The 24,780-nt window shown below is 38.2% G+C and overlaps 1 protein-coding gene across 1 annotated transcript in view; it reads left to right on the forward strand.

Annotated features, from left to right (window-relative positions):
- Positions 1-24,780, forward strand: part of EPHA6 (EPH receptor A6) — a 1,448,913-nt gene that overhangs the window by 1,239,983 nt on the left and 184,150 nt on the right. Inside the window, exon 12 of the mRNA XM_053706041.1 lies at positions 11,127-11,336. Coding sequence (XP_053562016.1) covers positions 11,127-11,336 — 210 coding nt within the window. The remainder of the gene's footprint in view (positions 1-11,126; positions 11,337-24,780) is intronic.

Raw genomic sequence — 24,780 nt, forward strand, 5'->3', positions numbered from 1 at the left:
GCTGAGAGCACATGAAAAGACTTTCATTAGAATAGTACGATAACTGACAGAACTAAGGAGTGAGTTTAATAAAATCTATAAAGAAGTTTACACTTTTAAAATATCTAAAACTAACATTTTTTTTTAAATCTATTCAGAAAATGTAAAGAAATGTGCAGCAAAAAAAACCTCATATTAAAGGGGTAGTAAAGTCCAAATTAAACTTTCATGATTCAGATAGGCCATGTAATTTTTAACAACTTTTTAAACAACTCATTTACTTTTACTATCAAATATGCTTACTTCTCTTTGTATTCTTAGTTTAAAACAACAACTAGGTAGGCTCATATGCTAATTTCTAAGCCCTTGAAGGCCGCCCTTTAACTGAATGCATTTGACAATTTTTTACAGCTAGAGGGCGTTAGTTCATATAAATAACATTGTGCTCTCGCACGTGAAGTTATTTAGGAGTCAGCACTAATTGCCTGAAATGCAAGTCTGTTAAAAGATCTGAGATAAGGAGGCAGTCTGTAGAAGCTTAGATACAAGGTAATTACAGAGGTAAAAAGTAAATTTATGCTTACCTGATAAATTGATTTCTTCTATGGTATGACGAGTCCATGGATTCATCCTTTAATTGTGGGATATTATCCTCCTGCTAACAGGAAGTGGCAAAGAGCACCACAGCAGAGCTGTCTATATAGCTCCTCCCTTAGCTCCACAGCCCAGTTATTCGACCGAAGTACAGGAAGAAAAAGGAGAAACTACAAGGTGCAGAGGTGACTGAAGTTTAAAATAAAAAAATATAATCTGTTTTAAAATGACAGGGCAGGCCGTGGACTCGTCATACCATAGAAAAAATCAATTTATCCGGTAAGCATAAATTTACTTTTCTTCTATAAGGTACGACGAGTCCACGGATTCATCCTTTACTTGTGGGATACAATATCAAAGCTACAGGACACGGATGAACGGGAGGGACAATACAGATGGTTAAACAGAAGGCACCACTGCTTGAAGAACTTTTCTCCCAAAAATAGCCTTCGAAGAAGCAAAACTATCAAATTTGTAAAATTTGTTAAAGGTATGAAGCGAAGACCAAGTCGCAGCCTTACAAATCTGTTCAACAGAAGCATCATTTTTATAAGCCCATGTGGAAGCCACCGCTCTAGTAGAGTGAGCTGTAATCCTTTCAGGAGGCTGCTGTCCAGCAGTCTCGTATGCCAAATGGATGATGCTTTTCAGCCAAAAAGAAAGAGAGGTAGCCGTAGCTTTTTGACCTCTACGTTTTCCAGAATAGACAACAAACAAAGAAGATGTTTGACGGAAATCTTTAGTTGCTTGCAAGTAAAACTTCAAAGCACGAACCACGTCCAAGTTGTGCAACAGACGCTCCTTCTTAGAGGAAGGATTAGGACACAGAGAAGGAACAACATTTTCCTGATTGATATTCCTATTAGTAACAACCTTAGGAAGGAATCCAAGTTTGGTACGCAAAACCACCTTATCAGCATGGAAAACAAGATAAGGCGAGTCGCATTGCAATGCAGATAGTTCAGAAACTCTTTGAGCCGAAGAGATAGCAACTAAAAACAGAACTTTCCAAGATATAAGCTTAATATCTATGGAATGCATAGGTTCAAACGGAACCCCTTGAAGAACTTTTAGAACTAAATTCAAACTCCATGGCGGAGCAACAGGTTTAAACACAGGCTTGATTCTAACTAAAGCCTGACAGAACGACTGAACGTCTGGAACATCTGCCAGACGCTTGTGCAGTAGAATTGATAAAGCAGACATCTGTCCCTTTAAGGAACTAGCTGATAGCCCCTTCTCCAATCCTAGGAATCCTGATCTTACTCCATGAGTAGCCTTTGGATTCGCACCAATAAAGATATTTACAATATTTTCCTGGTGACAAGCTTTCAAGCCTGAATCAAGGTATCTATGACCGACTCAGAGAAACCCTGCTTGGATAAGATCAAGCGTTCAATCTCCAAGCAGTCAGCCGCAGAGAAACTAGATTTGGATGCTGGAACGGACCTTGAATCAGAAGGTCCTGTCTCAGTGGCAGAGTCCATGGTGGAAGAGATGACATGTCCACCAAGTCTGCATACTAAGTCCTGCGTGGCCACGCAGGTGCTATCAAAATCACTGAAGCGCTCTCCTGTTTGATTCTGGCAATCAAACGAGGAAGGAGAGGAAATGGTGGAAACACATAAGCCAGGTTGAACAACCAGGGTACTGCTAGAACATCTATCAGTACAGCCTGAGGATCCCTTGACCTGGACCCGTAATGAGGAAGTTTGGTGTTCTGACGAGACGCCATCAGATCCATTTCTGGTGTGCCCCATTGCTGAATCAATTGTGCAAACACCTCCGGATGGAGTTCCCACTCCCCTGGATGAAAAATCTGACGACTTAGAAAATCCGCTTTCCAGTTCTCTACTCCTGAGATATAGATTGCTGATAGATGACAAGAGTGAGTCTCTGCCCATCAAATTATTTTGGTAACCTCTATCATCGCTAGAGAACTCTTTGTTCCCCCCTGATGATTGATATATGCTACAGTTGTGATATTGTCTGACTGGAATCTTATGAATATGGCAGAAGCCAGCTGAGGCCATGCCTGAAGCACGTTGAATATCGCTCTCAGTTCTAGAATATTTATTGGGAGGAAAGCCTCCTCCTGAGTCCACAAACCCTGTGCTTTAAGGGAATTCCAGACTGCACCCCAGCCCAATAGGCTGGCATCCGTTGTCACTATGACCCATGCTGGCCTGCGGAAACACATTTCCTTGGACAGATGATCCTGTGACAACCACCAAAGAAGAGAGTCTCTGGTCTCTTGATCCAGATTTATCTGAGGAGATAAATCTGCATAATCCCCATTCCACTGTTTGAACATGCATAGTTGCAGTGGTCTAAGATGCAAGCGAGCATACGGAACTATGTCCATTGCCGCTACCATTAAGCCGATTACCTCCATACACTGAGCCACTGACGGCCGAGGAATGGAATGAAGAGCTCGGCAGTTGGATACAATTTTGGATTTCCTGACCTCCGTCAGAAAAATTTCCATGTCCACCGAATCTATCAGAGTTCCCAGGAATGGAACTCTTGTGAGAGGGATAAGTGAACTCTTTTTTACTGTAGAAAGCAAAGAATTGCCCAAGCACCAAGGGTATAACAAAACTTGTTTGCAGGTGTGCCAACTATTGGACCTGCACCAAGGTCCCAAGAATACAGTCAAAAAGTAATGATATAGCTGCACCACCAGTTGTATTAAAACATCATGATTTTATTGTGCCAATAAAATCATGATGTTTTAATACAACTGGTGGTGCAGCTATATCATTACTTTTGAACTCTTTTTTACGTTCACCCGTGAGATCTTAGAACTGCCAACACAATGTCCGTGTGAGACTTGGCTAGTTGGTAAGTCGATGCCTGAATTAAGATATCTTCCAGATAAAGCGCCACAGCTATGCCCGCGGCCTTAGAACTGCCAGAAGGGACCCTAGCACCTTTGTGAAAATTCTGGGAGCTTTGGCAAACCCGAAGGGAAGAGCCACAAACTGGTAATGCTTGTCCAGAAAGGCGAACTTGAGGAACTGGTGATGATCTTTGTGGATAGGGATGTGTAGATACGCATCCTTTAAGTCCAGAGTGGTCATTTATTGACCCTCCTGGAACATCGGCAAAATAGTCCGAATGGTCTCCATCTTGAAGGATGGGACTCTGAGGAATTTGTTTAGGATCTTGAGATCCAAAATTGGTCTGAAGGTTCCCTCTTTTTTGGGAACCACAAACAGATTGGAGTAGAACCCCTGCCCCTGTTCTGTTTTCGGAACTGGGCAGATCACTCCCATGGTATATAGGACGTCTACACAGCGTAAGAATGCCTCTCTTTTTGTCTGGTTTACAGACAATTGAGAAAGATGGAATCTCCCCCTTGGAGGAGAATCTTTGAAATCTAGAAGATACCCCTGGGTTAAGATTTCTAAAGCCCAGGAGTCCTGAACATCTCTTGCCCAAGCCTGAGCAAAGAGAGAAAGTCTGTCCCCTACTAGATCCGGTCCCGGATTGGGGGCTACTCCTTCATGCTGTCTTGGTGGCAGCAGCGGGCTTCTTGGCCTGTTTACCCTTGTTCCAAGACTGGTTAGGACTCCAGACTGACTTGGATTAAGCAATATTCCCCTCTTGCTTTGCAGCAGGGGAAGAGGTAGAGGGACCACCTTTGAAGTTTTGAAAGGAACGAAAATTATTTTGTTTGGTCCTCATCTTATTTGTCTTATCCTGAGGAAGGGCATGGCCTTTCCCTCCAGTGATGTCTGAAATGATCTCTTTCAGTTCAGGTCCGAATAGGGTCTTACCCTTGAAAGGGATGGCTAAAAGCTTAGCTTTTGATGACACATCAGCAGAACAGGACTTAAGCCATAATGCTCTACGCGCTAAAATGGCAAAACCTGAATTCTGTGCCGCTAATTTAGCCAGTGGAAAAGCGGCATCTGTAATGAAAGAATTAGCTAGCTTGAGAGCCCTAATTCTAATGGGGTCTCAAACTGAAGAGCTTCCTCCAGAGTCTTGAACCAAAAGGACGCTGCTGTAGTTACAGGAACAATGCACGCTATAGGTTGGAGAAGAAAACCCTGATGAACAAATATTTTCTTCAGGAGACCCTCTAATTTTTTATCCATAGGATCTTTGAAAGCACAACTGTCCTCAATAGGTATAGTTGTACGCTTAGCCAGGGTAGAAATAGCTCCCTCCACCTTAGGGACCGTCTGCCACGAGTCCCGCATGGTGTCTGATATGGAAACATTTTCTTAAAAGTAGGAGGGGGAGCGAACGGAATACCTGGTCTATCCCACTCCTTAGTAACAATGTCCGAAATCCTCTTAGGGACCGGAAAAACATCGGTGTAGGCAGGAACCTCTAGAAATCTGTCTATTTTACACAATTTCTCTGGTACTACAATAGGGTCACAATCATCCAGAGTCGCTAAAACCTCCCTGAGCAATAAGCGGAGGTGTTCTAGTTTAAATTTAAAAGCCGTCATATCTGAGTCTGTCTGAGGGAACATATTTCCTGAATCAGAAATCTCTCCCTCAGCCAGCAAATCCCTCACCCCCAACTCAGAACATTGTGAGGGTACATCGGATATGGCTAATAAAGCGTCAGAGGGCTCAGCATTTGTTCTCACACCAGACCTACTGCACTTCCCCTGCAACCCAGGCAGCTTAGATAAAACCTCTATGAGGGTAGTATTCATAACTGCGGCCATATCTTGCAGGGTGAAAGAATTAGATGCACTAGAAGTACTTGGCGTCGCTTGTGCGGGCGTTAATGGTTGTGACACTTGGGGAGAATTAGATGGCATAACCTGATTCCCTTCTGACTGAGAATCATCCTGCGACATACTTTTAGTAGCGAAAATATGTTCTTTGCAATTTATTGACCTTTCAGTGCATGAGGGACACATTCTAAGTGGAGGTTCCACAATGGCTTCTAAACATATTGAACATTTACTTTCCTCAATGTCAGACATTTTGAACAGGCTAGTAATGACTACAAACAAGCATGAAAACACTTTATTTAGTGAAAAAACAACAATCTTAAAAAACGGTACTGCGCCTTTAAGAGAAAAAAAGCATACACGTTCTGCAAAACTGCTTTAAAATGCACCAAATTTTTCAAATTTTTGCGAGCAGACACAATGGGGCCTAGTTATCAACGCTTCTACTTTACCTGCCTTCGCCGGTTCAATACGCCCGCCTAAGCACGCCTACCATCGCCGCCGTGGACCTGCAAAATTTTGCCTAAGTTATCAATAAAGCTGTCAAAAAGCAGCGCACCAAGTACGGGGAGACGAGCAGCGGACTGTGAGAGTTATCACTCATCCGATCTCGCTGCTCTTCGGCTTTTTTACAGCTTTATTGCTAGCCTGTCACTAAGCACCCACACTAACTACACTGTTCTACCCCCTATACTGGCACCCCTGGAGCCCCCCGCAACTCAATAAAGTTATTAACCCCTAAACCGCCGCTCCTAGACCCCGCCGCAACTCTTATAAATGTATTAACCCCTAAACCGCCGCTCCCGGACACCGCCGCCACCTACATTCTACCTAGTAACCCCTATCCTGTCCCCCCTATACCGCCGCCCTCTATAATAAAGTTATTAACCCCTTTCCTGCTGATCCTGGACCTCGCCGCAACTAAATAGTTTAACCCCTAAACCGCCGCTCCCGGACCCCGCCGCAACCTATATTAAACTTATTAACCACTAATCTGCCCCCCTACACCGTCGCCACCTATAATAAATGTATTAACCCCTATCCTGCCCCCCACTACACCGCCGCCACTGTAATAAAATTATTAACCCCTAAACCTAAGTCTAACACTAACCCTAAAACCCCCCTATGTTAAATATTAATTAAATAAATCTAAATAAATATAACTCTTATTAACTAAATGAATCCTATTTAAAACTAAATACTTACCTTTAAAATAAACCCTAATATAGCTACAATATAAATAATAATTATATTGTAGCTATCTTAGGATTTATTTTTATTTTACAGGGAACTTTCAATTTATTTAAACTAGGTACAATAGCTATTAAATAGTTATTAACTATTTAATAGCTACCTAGCTAAAATAAAGAGAAATTTACCTGTAAAATAAAAACTAACCTAAGTTACAATTACACATAACACTACACTATACTTAAATAAATTAATCCTGTTTAAAACTAAATACTTACCTGTAAAATATACCCTAAGATAGCTACAATGTAATTAATAATTACATTGTAGCTATTTTAGGATTTATATTTATTTTACAGGCAACTTTGTATTTATTTTAGCTAGTTAGAATAGTTATTAAATAGTTATTAACTATTTAATAACTACCTAGCTAAAAGAAATACAAAATTACCTGTAAAATAAATCCTAACCTAAGTTACAATTAAACCTAACACTACACTATCATTAAATTAATTAAATAAATTAGTTACAAATAACTACAATTAAGTTAAATTACATAAACTAACTAAAGTACAAAAAATAAAAAAAGTTAAGTTACAAAAAATAAGTTACAAACCTTTAAAAAATATTACAACAATTTTAAGCTATTTACACCTAATCTAAGCCCCCTAATAAAATAACAAAGCCCCACAAAATAAAAAAATTCCCTACCCTATTCTAAATTAAAAAGTTCAAAGCTCTTTTACCTTACCAGCCCTTAAAAGGGCCTTTTGCGGGGCATGCCCCAAAGAATTCAGCTCTTTTGCCTGTAAAAGAAAAATACAACCCCCCCCAACATTAAAACCCACCACCCACATACCCCTAATCTAACCCAAACCCCCCTTAAAAAAACCTAACACTACCCCCCTGAAGATCATCCTACCTTTAGTCGTCTTCAGCCAGCCGACCATCGATGGAACCGAAGAGGAGATCCGAAGCGGCAGAAGTCATCATCCAAGGGGCGCTGAAGAAATCTTCCATCCAATGAAGTCATCATCCAGGCGGCGCTGAAGAATTCTTCCATCCGGGCAATGTCATCTTCCAAGGGGCTTTGTTATTTTATTAGGGGGCTTAGATTAGGTGTAAGTAGCTTAAAATTGTTGTAATATTTTTTAAATGTTTGTAACTTATTTTTTTTATTTTTTGTAACTTAGCTTTTTTATTTTTTGTACTTTAGTTAGTTTATGTAATTGTATTTAATTGTAGTTATTTGTAGGTAATTAATTTAATGATAGTGTAGTGTTAGGTTTAATTGTAACTTACAGGTAATTTTGTATTTCTTTTAGCTAGGTAGTTATTAAATAGTTAATAACTATTTAATAACTATTCTAACTAGCTAAAATAAATACAAAGTTACCTGTAAAATAAATATAAATCCTAAAATAGCTACAATGTAATTATTAATTACATTGTAGCTATCTTAGGGTTTATTTTACAAGTAAGTATTTAGTTTTAAATAGGATTAATTTATTTAAGTATAGTGTAGTGTTAGGTGTAATTGTAACTTTGGTTAGTTTTTATTTTACAGGTAAATTTCTCTTTATTTTAGCTAGGTAGCTATTAAATAGTTAATAACTATTTAATAGCTATTGTACCTAGTTTAAATTAATTGAAAGTTGCCTGTAAAATAAAAATAAATCCTAAGATAGCTACAATATAATTATTATTTATATTGTAGCTATATTAGGGTTTATTTTAAAGGTAAGTATTTAGTTTTAAATAGGATTAATTTAGTTAATAAGAGTTATATTTATTTAGATTTATTTAATTAATATTTTACATAGGGGGTTTTAGGGTTAGTGTTAGACTTAGGTTTAAGGGTTAATCATTTTATTACAGTGGCGGCGGTGTAGTGGGGGGCAGGATAGGGGTTAAGAAATTTATTATAGGTGGCAACGGTATATGGGGGCAGGATAGGGGTTAATAGGTATTATGTAGGTGGCGGCGGGGTCTGGGTGCGGCGGTTTAGGGGTTAATACATATATTATAGTTGCTGATAACAAATACCATAATATCACAAAAACGCAAAAATGTGAAATAAATGTGATAAAATTGTGGACAAAAAGTGATCATAAAATATACATATGTGTGAAACCTAAATATTTATAAAAGTTCATATAAGGATATGTGTGTTCTTCCAAAATCTTCACGCTTCTATTTTTCTTTTGATCCTCATATGAAAAGAAAGAAGAAATGCCACATAGCGTAACTCTGTAACCTTTTTTTCAATGCAGAATGTGTATGTACAAATGATTACTCACATGAGATGGAGCTATAGCCAAGCTCAGGTTAGTGCACACACCCAATGTTATACTGTTGGGTAAACAGTTGCTTGAACAGGATTTTGAATAAAAAGATTTATTTAAAATACAAATATAAAAAGCGCCACAAGAGCTGCAAAGACCACCAAATACAATAGGATTGGCAATACAATCAAGTATTTGCTCAAGTTGAGCTTATACACAATACCAGAGACCGTGGTAAGGAGTGCAGAAATTTAACCACACAACCTCCCCCTTAAGAGTCCAGTATATGTTGCTCTCCTTACTGGTGTGCAGATTCTTGGAAGGACGCCAAAGAACAATGTATCCGACGCTTTTTCAGGGAATAATATATTATAGTTGCGGCGGGGACTGGGAGCGGCGGTTTAGGGGTTAACATATTTAGTATAGCTTGTGGTGGGCTCCGGGAGCGGCGGTTTAGGGGTTAATAAGTTTATTAGAGTGGCAGTGGGCTCCGGGAGCGGCGGTTTAGGGGGTAATAACTTTATTTAGTTGCGGCGGTGTAGGGGGGGCAGATTAGGGGAGTTTAGACTCGGGGTACATGTTAGGGTGTTAGGTGTACACACTTCCCATAGGAATCAATGGGATGTCTGGCAGCAGCGAACATGAACTTTCGCTATGGTCAGACTCCCATTGATTCCTATGGGATCCGCCACCTCCAGGGCGGCGGATTGAAAACCAGGTACGCTGGGCCGGAAAAGTACTTAGAGTAGGCAAAGAGAATGACTGGGGGGTGGAGCTAAGGGAGGAGCTATATAGACAGCTCTGCTGTGGCGCTCTTTGCCACTTCCTGTTAGCAGGAGGATAATTTCCCAAAAGTAAAGGATGAATCCGTGGACTCGTCGTACCTTATAGAAGAAAAGTATATTTATATAACAGTGTTGGTTATGCAAAACTGGGGAATGGTAAATAAAGGGATTATATATCTTTTTAAACAATAACAATTTTGGTGTTTACTATTCCTTTAATGCTATTGTTTTTCTCATTACAGCAAGGAAATTCAGAACTTAAAGGGCTATTATAGTAAAAAAAATAATAATCTCTAATCTGTTAGAGAATGTAATTTTAAAACTATCGACCCTAAACTACTGTGTGTTTAAAACCCACAATACTTCTCAGAACTCAAAGAGCACTGCTAGTTTCACATCTGGTCATGTGACTAGTGTTGCTGATTGTAACAGCAGTATTTTTTCTCTCTGTACCAGCAGTGTTCTGGGATTAAACACTCAGTAGTGTAGGGTCGGCAGTCTTAAAATTACATGCTCTTATGAATTTTTTTTTCTCACTATAATGCCCCTTTATAGTGCACTCACCCCCTTTTCATGATATCATCAATAATATCTGCTGTATTAATGATTTCATAATCCTCCAGTAAAGAAATTATATTTTTGCACAAAGTTCTTTATACTTTTCCATATATATGTGTTAGACTTTAAATTAAATTAAATATTTCTACCTTATAGATAATTGTGCAATGGAATACCTGTTATAGAGAGGTATATACAGTTTATGGACATGTTTATGTATAATATAAGATGTGTTAAAGGTTTATAGACTGTAATACCGATGTTGACGTCTCTCAATGCAAAGTATTGATTGAGTTAACATGGTGAAAACCAGTGTGCGCCCCTCTTCAAATACTTTGTAGTGCACCCCATATATGCTGTATGTGATTAAATATCACAAATAAAAAGAATGTTTTAATACAGTGATTTGCTTTCGTTTTAGCCTTTGGAATACAGTGACCATTACAGTGATAGTAAATTTCAGACTATAAGATTGTTGCAGTGACAAATATATTAGTTTGCAAGTAAAACCACATAATTATTTTTTAAAGTGTATATATATTTTATAATAAAAGGTTTATAATCCTAATTGGTATTGTCTGTTCCTCCGCACCTTCTTTTCCTCTTTTGCCTGGCGTGTGATGTATGAAGCAGTCCAAGCCTCTCTCTACATAGGCTTTCAAAGGGCTTTAAAGGTTTGGACTTCAAGATTGTCATATGACACACATGTTGATTGGATGTTCACTGCAAATGTCATTAAAAAAAAGAGCTCATCCAAGTGGGCCGTCATAACATTGTAATAGAAGCATTTTTATATGCACTAATTTAACCCTTTAACAATGGATTAAAAACAAAAACATATACACATATACTATTTTAATGGCAAAGATTACATATATGGCATTTGATTAGTTAAAGTTTACAATCACTTTAAAGATTTAATAACATATTACCTGTTTCTGTATATATTATTTTTTCATTGTTAGTGTTATATTGAGGTTAAATTTATGTATAGCATAAACATATAAAGTTCATTGTATTGTTTTTCAGAAACATGACGGTCATTTTACAGTCATACAGCTGGTGGGCATGTTACGTGGCATTGCGTCTGGGATGATGTATCTCTCTGACATGGGCTATGTACATCGTGACCTTGCTGCCAGGAACATTTTGGTTAATGGTAACCTTGTGTGCAAAGTGTCGGACTTTGGACTTTCTCGAGTGCTGGAAGATGATCCTGAAGCTGCCTATACAACTACGGTAAGTACACTTTTCAATCAGTTTATATTTATGTAAGTACATTCAAAGTAAGTATTAATTTATCTCCATGATAGCATCTGAACATACACTCCACAACATAAAATATGGGCTTCAGATGCATGAGAAATTAAAACAGTTAAAGGGACAGTGTACCCTAAAAAAAAATTCTCCCCTTTAATTTGAGTCTAATTATCTATTTTACCTTCTGGAGTGTATTAAACTGTTGACAAATATGTCCTTTACCTTTATTTCAGCATTTGAAATAGCTTATTTTGCCCGTGATAGCCCTACCTATACTGAAAGATTCTATAGTTCAGTACAGGCTAAAGAGTAACTGTGTTAAAGGGACAGTTCACCCAAAAATGTATCCCCTTTAAATTATTCCCAATGATCCTTTTAACCTGCTAGAGTGTATTAAATTGGTTACAAGTAGCTCCTTTACTCCTATTTCAGCATTTGAAATAGCTGATTTAACCTGTGGTATCGCCACCTACACTGAACAAATTAATACTGGAGTATAGGCTATTGAATAGCCTAAGTATACACAGCCAGCAGAAGAGATTACACTCTCAGTGGGATGCAGGATAGTTAAGTAATAAAATAATAATTTTCCATTGTTCTCTCTATGTATTAAGCTTTGGTGATCCAGCCAAATAAAAGATAAGGAAGCAAGTCTGTTTACACAAACTTAGAACATAATGAGATCTGATATCACCTTTAAGTTCAACCCATTGTAATAGACTGTGGTTTCAAAGCACAAAATCAGTTACTTCATATACACAAATAAGCATGAAAAGGGAATTTCTCAAATATTTTATACGCTGCAGTTGGTATAACAAGTCATTTAAAATACATTAATGGAAAAACAATTTTACAGTGTACTGTCCCTTTAACACAGCCAGCAGAAGAAATTACACTACCAGTAGGAGGTAGATGAGAAAAGTAATAAAATGTTAATTTTCAATTGTTCTAAGGGACTGATATACAAAACCTTGCCGGTCATTTGAGATGATCTTAGAAGTCTTGTTGATACAGTGAGACCCTTAAAAAAAAATTAGAAACACAAACTTTATCTTGAGAAATGTTTATGTTGCTATGTAGTGTTCTTTATATGAAAAAGAGACTCCTACATTGCAGTACAAGATCTAAAAAGAATCCCAAAGATTTTGTATGATTTTTCTCCATACCAGCAAGGTTTTGAATATCAGGCCCTAAGTATTGGACTTTGATTTACAGAGAGATAATATAAAGAAGCATGTGGATTTACAGAATCAATAGGATACAATAGGGATATCTGATTTCCCTGCAAGCTCATCACATTTTGATGGGATGTGGGTTCAAAGAACAAAAACAGCTATTTCAAATACAAAAATAAACACAAAGGTGTAATTTCTAATATGTTTTATACTCTGCAGCGGGTATAACAAGTCAATGGAAACACATTAAGGTAAAAACAATTTAATGCGCACTTTCCCTTTAAAGAAAACAAAGATTCTAAATAGAACAAGTAGTTCAGACAATAAAAAAATCTGAGAACTCCCCAAGCTTTTCCAAAATCTTTTGCACACACAAAAAAAAGAAAAATAAGTCAAAGAAAACAGGAAAATAAAATGAGAGGAAACTCTGAAATGCAATTCATTAAAGCAACATTGTAATGTGAACTTTTTTTATAATCTACAATTGAAGACAATAACAGTGTTTCCAGCAAACAGCATTTATAGAATATAATATAAAAATAAATGCATTTGCTCTTCCTTATGTAATGTATCTAAGCACTAATATGCTCCTTAATCCCCACCTGCTCACAAGCAAGCACCAGAGTTATGCTATCCTGGGGTGTGCATGCACCAGAGTTATGCTATCCTGGGGTGTGCATGCACCAGAGTTATGCTATCCTGGGGTGTGCATGCACCAGAGTTATGCTATCCTGGGCTGTGCATGCACCAGAGTTATGCTATCCTGGGGTGTGCATGCACCAGAGTTATGCTATCCTGGGCTGTGCATGCACCAGAGTTATGCTATCCTGGGATGTGCATGCTCCAGAGTTATGCTATCCTGGGGTGTGCATGCACCAGAGTTATGCTATCCTGGGCTGTGCATGCACAATTATTCATCAGTTCAGTCTTCTCTACCAGCAGAAAGCTTTTAAAATAATGCTGGGTTTGGTATTAAAAAAATGTTGCAGGGCCTTACAGCTAATACAATTTTAGCTGCATGTAGAGTTCCCATCCTACTTATACCGTGCAAGTCTAATAGCTAAAGCAGACATTGGCATGGGCTGACCAGGGAAGAAAACCAAGCTTATGCTTTTATGTGAGGCACCCACAGGATAACACTAAAAAGCAAGAGCATTTATGTGTAGCTGCTACAACCAGAAATGTGTCTTTCCTCCCTGACCACCTTGCTCATGTCTGGTTTGAGGGTTGAGGTGGAAACTGACAAGAGCATACAGTTCAGCCCTGGAGAGTCTGTGTTAGAAATGACAGTATTTTTGCATGGGGTAACATCACAGCAGTTATGCTACAAAAGCCATAAACGGCTCCCTGTAAGGCATTAAGGAGTTAAATGCACATTGTTATGGCGTACAATATCTAAAATGTAATCAGGTAAGCATAGAAGATAGCAGTATCAGAACTGTCAGGTCATACTATGTAAAATCTCTTCTCCAGGTCACACTATGATTCATAGACACTGGTGAGGTTGTCACAGGGCCTCGTCGCAGATGTGAGATTATGTTCAAAATTCACTGAGCATCACTTCCACTATATTTGCACAGTTTCTTCAGTGGACGTTCCTACCATTAGCATGTATAGTTGTGTTAGGTGCCCAGAACCTGATATCTCACACATCAGACTAAAATGTAGAAAACCAATCACCACAACTGCAGCACTTAGGAAAGACATTTAATAAATTGTGTAAATGTTTGTAACATATTTACATATCTGTTTTGTTTTACGGTAAAGTAATCTCACTGGATAGAACAACAGATGCTCTTAGGGTTCTGGGATGTTCTAGTTTGATGGTAGTGGTTCTAGTTTCATGGTAGTGGTTCTAGTTTCATGGTAGTGGTTCTAGTTTCATGGTAGTAGTTCTAGTTTCATGGTAGTGGTTCTAGTTTGATGGTAGTGGTTCTAGTTTCATGGTAGTGGTTCTAGTTTCATGGTAGTGGTTTCTCACCTACACTCAGGCCCAGCATATGGAATTTATAAAGACCCTATTGCCCTTGGTCAAGTGGGTTTGTCTCACTGTTTCAAACCTGATGAGGTTGTCTCTCTATGAATATTCGTTTCCTTTCATTAAACTAATATTTGAATGAATGCACCAACGGAATTTAAAGAAAACAAAAAAAATGCTGAAAAAATTTGTCTATTCATTTGTTTTCTTTAAATTAAAGGGGTTAAATATTTACCTCTAGCACACTAGAGAGCCGCGCTAACTCGGTCCTCTTCTTCACTAATAGCAGGCTTAGTGCGGTGGTTCCTAGGGCCTGCGTTAAAGGAGAAGGTTTTTTTGTGCAGCGCCCTAAGCAGCAAGAGCTCTGTGAAGGAGAGGTTAGCGCAACTCTCCATTGTGCTTAAAGTAAGGATAAAACTACAGGTGAACTTTTTAACCTGTAGCTTTGGAACATTTACATTTGTTTAATGAAAACTAATATAAATGTTCTATGAATAGTGCAGAAGAGTCAGGAAAACACATTTCTCCGAATATTTGTTTTGAAAGATTCCGGCAAACCACATTTTTTGGCACTGCACATGTCTAATGAGAAATACAATAAATCAGCAATATCTTTTAAAAAAAAACATCTATACTGTAATCGGGTTTGTAACGCGACTGTCAGTGTCGCCAGTTGTGCATGCATCCTAAAAGGAATGTTGGCTGCACGTGGCAGCCAAAAGAATGTTGGCTGCGTGCGCAGCCAAAAGAATCCACCTAGATGCATCCCGGTGGATTCTGAAAATCGCAGGGTGGTGAAAGAATCCAAATGCAACCACCCGCACGAAATAGCGAACCGCCCGCAATAAATAAATAAAAAACACGTAACAAAAAACCTAACCTCCCCCATGAAGTCTTAACAAACACCTAAACTGCAAACCCCCACATCGCAAAATAATAATTAAACCCTAATTTGCAAATAACATAATTAAAATATTAACCCCTTAACCACCAACCCCCCACATAGCAATAAAACTAATTAACCTATTAACCTCTAAACCGACAAACCCCCGCATCGCAATAAATTTAATTAACCTATTAACCCCTAAGCCGCCAACCCCCAACATCGCAATAAACCTAATTAACCTATTAACCCCTAAACCGCCAAACCCCCACATTGCAATAAACCTAATTAACCTATTAACTCCTAGACCGCCAACCCCCCCACAACGCAAATAACTAATTTAATTACTAAGCCCCCTAACCTAACACCCCATATATTAACCCCAATACTAAGTTACACTTAAATAAAACCTAACATTAAATTACAAAAATTATCAAAAATAAAAAAAAATTAAACCTAATCCTTATGAAAACTACCAATAGCCCTTAAAAGGGCCTTTTGTGGGGCATTGCCCTTAGTTAAACAGCTCTTTTACATTTAAAAATTGTAAAATCAGTAAAAAAATCCCACCCACCAAAGCACGCCAAAATAAAAAAACCTAACACTAAAAAAACCTAAACTACCCATTGCCCCTAAAGGGGCATTTGTATGGGCATTCAGCTCTTTTACTGCCCTTAAAAGGGCAATCAGCTCTTTTCCAGCCCATTGAATCCCTAATCTGAAAAATAAAAAAAATCCTAAAACTGTGCCCCAAATAGGTACTCACTGTTCCTAAAGTCCGGCGGAGAAGGTCTTCTTCCAGACGACTCCATCATCTTCTATCTTCTTTTTTTTTTTAAATATCTTTATTAGTCTTAGCCACTTAACAAAAAATAAAAACAAAGAACAAACACACTGCAAAGGAAACAAAATACAGAATAACATGTGTTCTACATATTCACAGTCTCATAGGATCAACAGGGTCTCGCAAGACCAACATAATTCAATAATACATCAACAGTGATACAAATTTACACATTCATATGAAGAATAGTACTATTACTGTATCTGGTAGAGACTACAATAAAGTGGCTAATTTTCCACACTATATACATAAAAAATAGAGAGAGAAAAAAAGAGAGAGGAGAAAAAAAAAGGAAAAAAAGGAAAAAGAAAACCGAATCCCCCCCTCTCCTCCAGGATCCAAAGGGAATCAACCAAGCTTTTAAGTATCATCTCTCAACCGGGATTATTCTACCATATTCCTATTTCTAATCCAAGTATCTGGAAAAACCCTATGTAAGACCAGTTCTGCAAAGCTTACTGAGGCCACAAAAGGTCTCAAGATCTGTCTCTGCAGACCATTTGGGTATGTCTTAATAACCGGCGCCCAGCCTTCCAGAAATTCTCTGATTTTTCTTTCAGAAACAAACTGTAGATGAAAGGATTCAAAAATAATCTGAGCTTGTATATCTCTTAAGATTTGAGTCAAACTGGGAGAGCTCTTCACCATCCATTTTTTAAAGATATTATACCTAACTGTTCTTCTAATTTCGGGGAAAAGCAACACTATATCCTCAAAAGAGAGGGCAATAGACGATACAAAAACTTGGTTATACCAGAATTGGACTTTCAACCATAATTGAGATATCTTAGGGCAGGCCCATAGCATGTGGTGAAGATCAGCCCGAATGTACGCACAATGTTCGCACCGAAAACATTTATCAGGGTAAAACTTGGCGATTAGGGCCGGAGATAGATAAGAGTTATTTAATAGTTTTAGATGAGATTCTTTCCAATTTACAGGCACCGTGAGTTTGGCGACTCTCGCAAGACTATTACTAACCTTCTCGACATCTATAGAAATAATATGTGGGCGCCAGGATTTGATTAGTTTATCTTCCTCCAGCATACCTTGCTTAGTCAACATAATGTCGTAGATCAATGAGATTGAAGAATCACCAAGGATGAATTTTCTAATACAAATCTTGATCTCGGCCCAGTCACACCTCCCACCTGTATACCATTTCTGGGCAATAACAAAATGCCAGACCTGAAAATATGCGAATCGATGCAGCCTAGAAAGAGAAAACTGCTCCATAATGGTTTCCCACGGAAGCATCTGTAAATCATCGTTAACTAATTGGTGTACATATTCTAGTCCCTTAACCTGCCAGTCATAGAAACATTTCTGATCTAAACCAGGAGAAAATAATGGATTCCCCCTAATGGGTAAGTATTCAGAAAAGGAAGCATCAATTTTCATCAGTTTACAAAGCCTACCCCAAGCTATAATTATATTCCTAAATGTAATAAGTGAAGATACCTCCGGTGGGAGAGACTGAGGAGCACAGTGAATGAGGGCTTTCAGCTACCATGGTTTAACCATATATGATTCAATTTGGATCGAGAGATCCAATCAAAAACGAACTTACTTAATGCAGCATAATTATATAGTCTAATACTAGGCAGAGCCAATCCCGCACTGGTATATTTTTGCGCAAGCCTATTAAGGGACAATCGTGGCTTTTTAGATTTCCAGATGAATTTTGAAAAACAGGCTGCCAGTTTCCTCAGATCCTTATTTGTAATCAAAAGGGGTAAGTTTTGTAGATAGTAAAGAATTTTCGGAAAAATTATCGTTTTAATCAGGTTGACCGATGCCGAGAGTGATAGCGGAAATGCTGCCCATATCTTAAGATCTTCTTGGATTTTCTGAAATAACCCTTCAAAGTTGGCCTGATACCACAGTTTCGGGTTTCTATAAATCTCTAACCCAAGATATCGAACAGCATCCACGTTATGAAAGATAGTTTAGGGTTGATCCCTACTCCGAGTGCCTAGCCACATCAGTTCGCTCTTCTCCATATTGATCTTATAACCTGCGAATGTACTAAATTGATTTATCGCGTTTATCACATTCGGAATAGTATCAATCGCTTTATTAAGAAAAAGAAGGATATCATCAGCATAGAGTAATTATTTCAGCTTTTGGCCGCCCAACGGGATCCGGGGGAGAATTTGACGCAGCTTGATAGCCAGGGGTTCCAAAACAATATTAAAGAGAAGAGGCGAAAGCGGGCAGCCCTGTCTTGTTCCTCTTTGCAAAAGAATCTCAGGGGAGGTCCTACCATTAATTAATAGATACGAAACAGGTTTCCGATATACTTTTTGCACAAAATTGGGGAAATTACCGGTAAAGCCAAATAAATTGGACAGAGATGAGAACAGATGTTTCCAGGAGATTCAGTCAAAAGCTTTGACTGCATCTAAAGTGAGAACCGCTATGTTCTCCAAATCAGACCTCTCCTTAAGCTGTTCTGAGTTCCAGATACAATCAACTAAAGTTATTAATTTCCTTATGTTCTTAGAGGAGCACCGGGCTGGCATAAAGCCCACCTGGTCCGGATGAATAAGTTTCTCCAGACATAAGACCAGTCTGTGGGATATGATAGACGCAAGAATTTTATAGTCCGCATTGAGAACTGAAATAGGCCTATATGAGGCCGGATCCTCTGGATTTTTCCCTTTTTTGAGGATCCAAGGAGATGTTAGCAGCTGAAAATAATGAAGAGAGTATGTTACCTGATATAAAATAGCTGTTAAACAGTTTTTCTAATATTGGAATGAGCGGCTCAGATAAGCTTTTGTAGAATTCGGAAGGTAGTCCACCTGGTCCTGCTGCTTTATTCAATTTAACCCGTGATATCGCACTACTGATTTCCTCCACCGAGATAGGGGCATTCAGAATATCCAGATCTTCTAATTGAATTTTAGGTACCAAAATCGTGGACCGAAAGTTTGTTTCATTGTCTCGATTAAAATCTCCTTCCGTATATAATTGTCGATAAAAATCAAGAAAAATTCCAGCGATTTCTTCCGTGTCAGAAGTGCATCTGCCCATATGCTGTATCACAGGAATAAGATTCTTATTTTTCCTGGCTTCAACTAATCTCGCCAAACTCTTAGCTGAACTACCATGAATACTCTTGAACCGTAAATTGATTTTTACCTCTTCTTCCTGATGTTTTTGTAATAAAACGGCATCTCTCCCTTTCTTAGCATTCACATAAGTATTCCAATTAGTCCTAGAGCGCAAACAACGATAGTTCCTAAAGGCATTTCTTACCTGATTAGTTAATTGTATCTCCCTGGCGCGGATTTTCTTATTCCTAGCATACAGAAATCCCTTTATTTCACCCCTTAAAACCGCTTTACCCGCTTCCCAAAAAGTTTCAATTTTATGAAGGTATGCCAAATTATGCCTGGAGTACTCGTTCCATTTTTCCTTTAGCCAGGACATAAATCTAGGCTCATTAGAAAGAATCCTAGGATAGAAAAATCTGGAACTCTTATCGCCAATTCTATCTTGCACAAACAGCAAAACGGAAATTATTGCGTGGTTGGAGATTATGATGTCTCCGATTTCAGCCTCCAATTTGCCACTTGAAAGTGAAACAGCAACCAGAAAGAGATCTATACGTGAAAACGTTCTATGCGCTTTAGATTCACAAGTGAAATTTTGTACATCCGGGTTCAATCTGCACCACACATCATGCACCTGTAACTTCTGACAAAATCTCAAAAAATATTTTAAACTTCTCTTATTCTCCGATAAATTTTTAGTTGAAAACCTGTCCAATTCCGGGTATAAAGTCATATTGAAGTCCCCTCCAATTATTAGATTCTCTTTAACATATGGGAACAACTTAATCTTGATTTTATCCCAAAACTCACCGTTGAATTTATTGGGGCCATTTATATTACACAAAGTAAATTTCGTCTTATTTATATAGATATGCAGAATATTAAATCTAGCTTCTGGATCTATCTCGGCCTGGATAATATTATAGTCAAGAGATTTGTTTATCAGGATCACTACTCCACATTTCCTGAAGAAGTTATCACCTCCCCTACCCATTTAATCTTGAGCTTGCTAGCTTCCTGTTCATCTAAGTGAGTTTCTTGGAGGAAGGAAATGTCTGAATTCTTCCTTGCTAGCAGTTTAATAATAAGTTTGCGTTTAGAAGGTGAAGAGATCCCCCCCACATTCCATGAAGTTATCTTAAGTTCCATTGATTAATACAATTTACTTATCTTAGAGCCTGTAAGATGGAGGAAGGGGGGGGGGGATACAAAAAAAAACAAAAAACGAAGAAGAAGAGAAAGGAGAGTAAGAGGTAACTGAACAGACGGGAAGCATCCTTATCTTACATGGTATGAAAAAACAATCTTCACTTTTGACATTTAGTCCATCAAATTTAACATTAACCCTATATAGGATCAGTAAATAAATCTGAATTCTAACAAAATCTTGCAATCTAAAAAATAATTTTACCATGCTAGCGCTAACTGATATCAATCTCATTTATCTTTAAGAAATTCTTTTACTTCCCCTACCTCAGAGAAGATCAGGCGAGATCCTCCGTACTCAACTATTATTTTAGCGGGATAGATCATTCCCACTTGAATACCTTTATTAATAATTTGAGTACAGAGGGGAGCCATCGTCCGCCTTCTCTGCGAGGTTTCCACTGAAAAGTCCTGAAACAACAGGACTTTATTATTACCAAATATTAGGGGGTCCTTCAATTTTTTGAACAATTTCATCATTTCCATTTTATCCTGAAAATTCAATACCTTACATATACACATCCTGCTTCTACCCTGAGCTGACTCTAAAGGTTTTTTTTTACCAATTCTATGGGCTCTCTCAATCGCAATGGGTAGCATTGATTGCGGGACTCCCAGTCTCTGTGGTAATACCATAGAAGTAAACTGCAACAAGTCTTCGAACTCCGGAGATTCTGGGAGACCCACAATTCTAATATTGTTTCTTCTCGCCCTGTCCTCCAGGTCGTCCAACCGCCCCTGCAAGTTATTGATTTTCGAATCCTGTCGAGAGATAATATTACCTTGGGCGCTGCTTCTATCTTCATCCAGAGCAAAGGCAGCATGGAGCGGAGGTGCGGAACTGGCTTTCCCCATGCATGGATCCTAAGCTGCGGTTCTCAACGGCGGCGAAGGTTCTCAGCAGCGTGGAGGCTCCTCTTCATGCGATCGTCCGTCGCACACTGAAGCTACTGAAATCTTATTGGCTGATTTGAACAGCCAATAGGATTTCAGTAGCTCTAATCCTATTGGCTGATTTCAAAATTTCAGCCAATAGGAATGCAAGGTACCCCCAAATTGATTGTGGTACCTTGCATTTAATCTTCAGTGTACGACGGGCATCAGGATGTTGAGGATCCACGCATCGGGGAAGAAAGCTCCGCACCTCTGCTCTGCGCTGCCTCCGTCGGGATTAAAATAGAAGATGATGGAGTCGCCTGGAAGAAGACCTTCTCCGCCGGACTTCAGGAACGGTGATTACCTATTTTTTAGGATGGCCTATTTTTTTTAAATTAGGGTTTTTTGGGTTGGAAAAGAGCTGTCTGCCCTTTTTAAGGGCAATAAAAGAGCTGAATGCCCTTTTAAAGGCAATGCCCATACAAATGCCCCTTTAGGGGAAATGGTTAGTTTAGGTTTTTTTTAGTGTTAGGTTATTTTGGAGGGTTTGGTGGGTGGGGGGTTTTACTCTTAGGGGGTTATTGGTCATTTTTGTAAGTAAAAGAGCTGTTTAACTTAGGGCAATGCCCTAAAAAAGGCCCTTTTAAGGGCTATTGGTAGTTTAGTATTAGATTAGGGGGTGTTTTTATTTTTATAGGGGCATTAGTTTAGGTTTAAATTTTTTTAATTTTGGATAGCTTTGTTTATTTTTTTCTGTAATTTTACTTTTTTTATTTTTTGTAACTTTAGCTTGGGGGGTTGTATTTTTTTAAACATAGACGGCCCTCTGGGCAGGCTTATCACCTAGTTAAACAATAAATACATTTAATAACCACCGTATTGATGTTACTTCCCACCTCCCTCTAGTCATGGGTGCCGTCATGTTGAAATCTATTTTTCACTACATTCCACTGCTGACCAGTTTGCACATGTGCAGTAAATCTCCTTCAGATACCTGCCGTGTAACCTAAGTTTCATAATGGCAGCATTCATGATTAGAGGAAGGTGGGTGATATGTACTGATAATTTTTTTGCCCCATTATTATTTAATAACACCTCAAAAACAAATCTATTTCAATTTGCACAATAAGATTTCACAAATTTTGAAAGGACTGTAAAGTATTTAGAATTAGAATTACATTTTAAAGTAAAAATATTTAAACACAAAAGGGTTACTCGCTAGTAGTGACATAAGAAACGTTCTTAGGTTATTTTATTCTAAAATGAAAAGTTAATTATAATAGAACAAATACTGTTAAAGGCACATACACGTGCAAAAAGAAACTATTCTGTTATAAAATAGCATTGTATTATTACCTAGCTATTCTTGTAAAGTGATCTGAAACTCAAAAATGTTATTTCACGATTCAGATAGAGCATGTGACTTTAAGCAACTTTCTAATTTTCTTCAATTAGCATTTTGTCTTCGTTCTCTTGGTATCTTTTGCTGAAAATCAGGGACATAAGCTTAGGAGCTTAGCCATTTCTGGAGCACTAGAGGGCAGCACTATTTCCTGCCATGAAGTACTACAGACGCCTATCAAGGTATCTTTTCAACACAGAATATCACGGGAACAAAGCAAATTTGATAATAGAAGTAAATTGGAACCTTTTTTTAAAAATGGTACGCTCTGTCTGAATCACCGAATAATATCTCTGGGTTTCATATCCCTTTATACACGTAAGGGTTGATCACATTCACCTTTGAGAAAAGCTTTTCATATTACTTATCTACAAAAAATCCCCTTAGACATTAATGCAGATTATCCACAGAAAATCATTGCATAGTTTTATCTAAAGGATTTTCATTGATCTTGTAGAGTCAGTTCCAGACCAGCAGTGCTCTGCTGGGATTTAGCTGAGCACATCTGATGATTCAGCAACAAGAAACACATATGTGTAGTCACCAATCACCAGATGCCGCCCAGTATTGCTTTGTTGCTGCTAAGGATATGTACATATGCTTTAGGGGAAAAAAACCATACACTATTGTTAACTACATTTTTGGTTGTTTTTAATCTTCCTTACCATAGGAAGACAGCTCTCTTCTGCCTCTGGCTGCAGTCTCAGCTGTCAAAGCTGACAGCCGGGACCGCAGCGTGAGGCACAAGGTTGGACATAGGTACTACGTCAACAGGGTACAATGAACAAAGAAACCTGTGACATAGTAACTACGTCCATTAGGCTTAAAGGTATAAAGGGGCAGTCTACTTGAAAATTCTTATTGTTTAAAAAGATAGATAGTCCCTTTATTACCAATTCCCCAGCTTTGCATAACCAACAGTTTTCCTGTTTCTAAGTCCCTGCAGGCCACCTTACTCTCAGGGCTTTTTATTAGCTTATTACAATCTTTCAATACAGCCAGACAGTTCTAGTTCATGTGTGCTATATAGATAACATTGTGCTCACTCCCATGGAGAAAGAAAACGTTTATACAAGAATAAGAACTAATTGGCTAATATGCAAGTTGCAGAGACAAGGGGCAGTCTGCAGGGGCTTAGATACAAGGTAATCATAAGTAAATATAGGTAAAAAGTATATTTATTTAACAGTGTTGATTATGTAGAATTAGGGAATGAGTATAAAAAAGGGATTATCTAGCTTTTTTAAGCAATTTAACATTTTCAAGTAGACTGTCCTTTTAAAGTGAGCAGGGCTCAACAAACCCAGGAGCCAGAGAGCCGCTGGCTCCTAGACTTTTACCACTGGCACCTAACTTTTGGGTCATTTTCCATATATCTATACACAAATACCACTGCCTGGCTCCTAAAATTTTGCCTGGCTCTTAAATAGTCTTACTGGCTCCTAAATTTGAAACAGATATGTCGACCCCTGTGCTAAAGGGTCATTAAGTCCAAATTAAACATTTGTGATTCAGATAAAACATACAATTTTAAACAACTTTCCAATTTACCTCTATTATCAAATTTACTTTGATCTTGGTATCCTTTGTTGAAGAGTATTCCTAGGTATACTCAGGAGCAGCAATAAACTACTGGGTGCCAGCTGCTTATTGGTGGCTGCACATATATGCCTTTTGCCATTAACTCACCAAATGTGTTCATCTAGCTCCCTGTAGTACATTGCTGCTCCTTTAACAATGGATACAAAGAGAGAGAAGCACATTTGATAATAGAAGTAAATTGGATAATGTTTAACATTGAATGTTCTATCTTAATAATGAAAGAAAATGTTTGGATTCCATGTCCCTTTAACAGTAGTTTATTATGTGACATTTATTTCTACTTTACAAGGTGACTTTAAACCTTAGGAATAAAAGAAGTGAAGCACTGGGGGATCTTGGGATTCTTTCAGGTGGATATATTATTCCTTTTTTGGAACATCATTAGTGGTACTTTG

Source organism: Bombina bombina, chromosome 3 (assembly GCF_027579735.1).
Source record: "Bombina bombina isolate aBomBom1 chromosome 3, aBomBom1.pri, whole genome shotgun sequence".
In the NCBI taxonomy this organism is placed as follows: domain Eukaryota; kingdom Metazoa; phylum Chordata; class Amphibia; order Anura; family Bombinatoridae; genus Bombina; species Bombina bombina.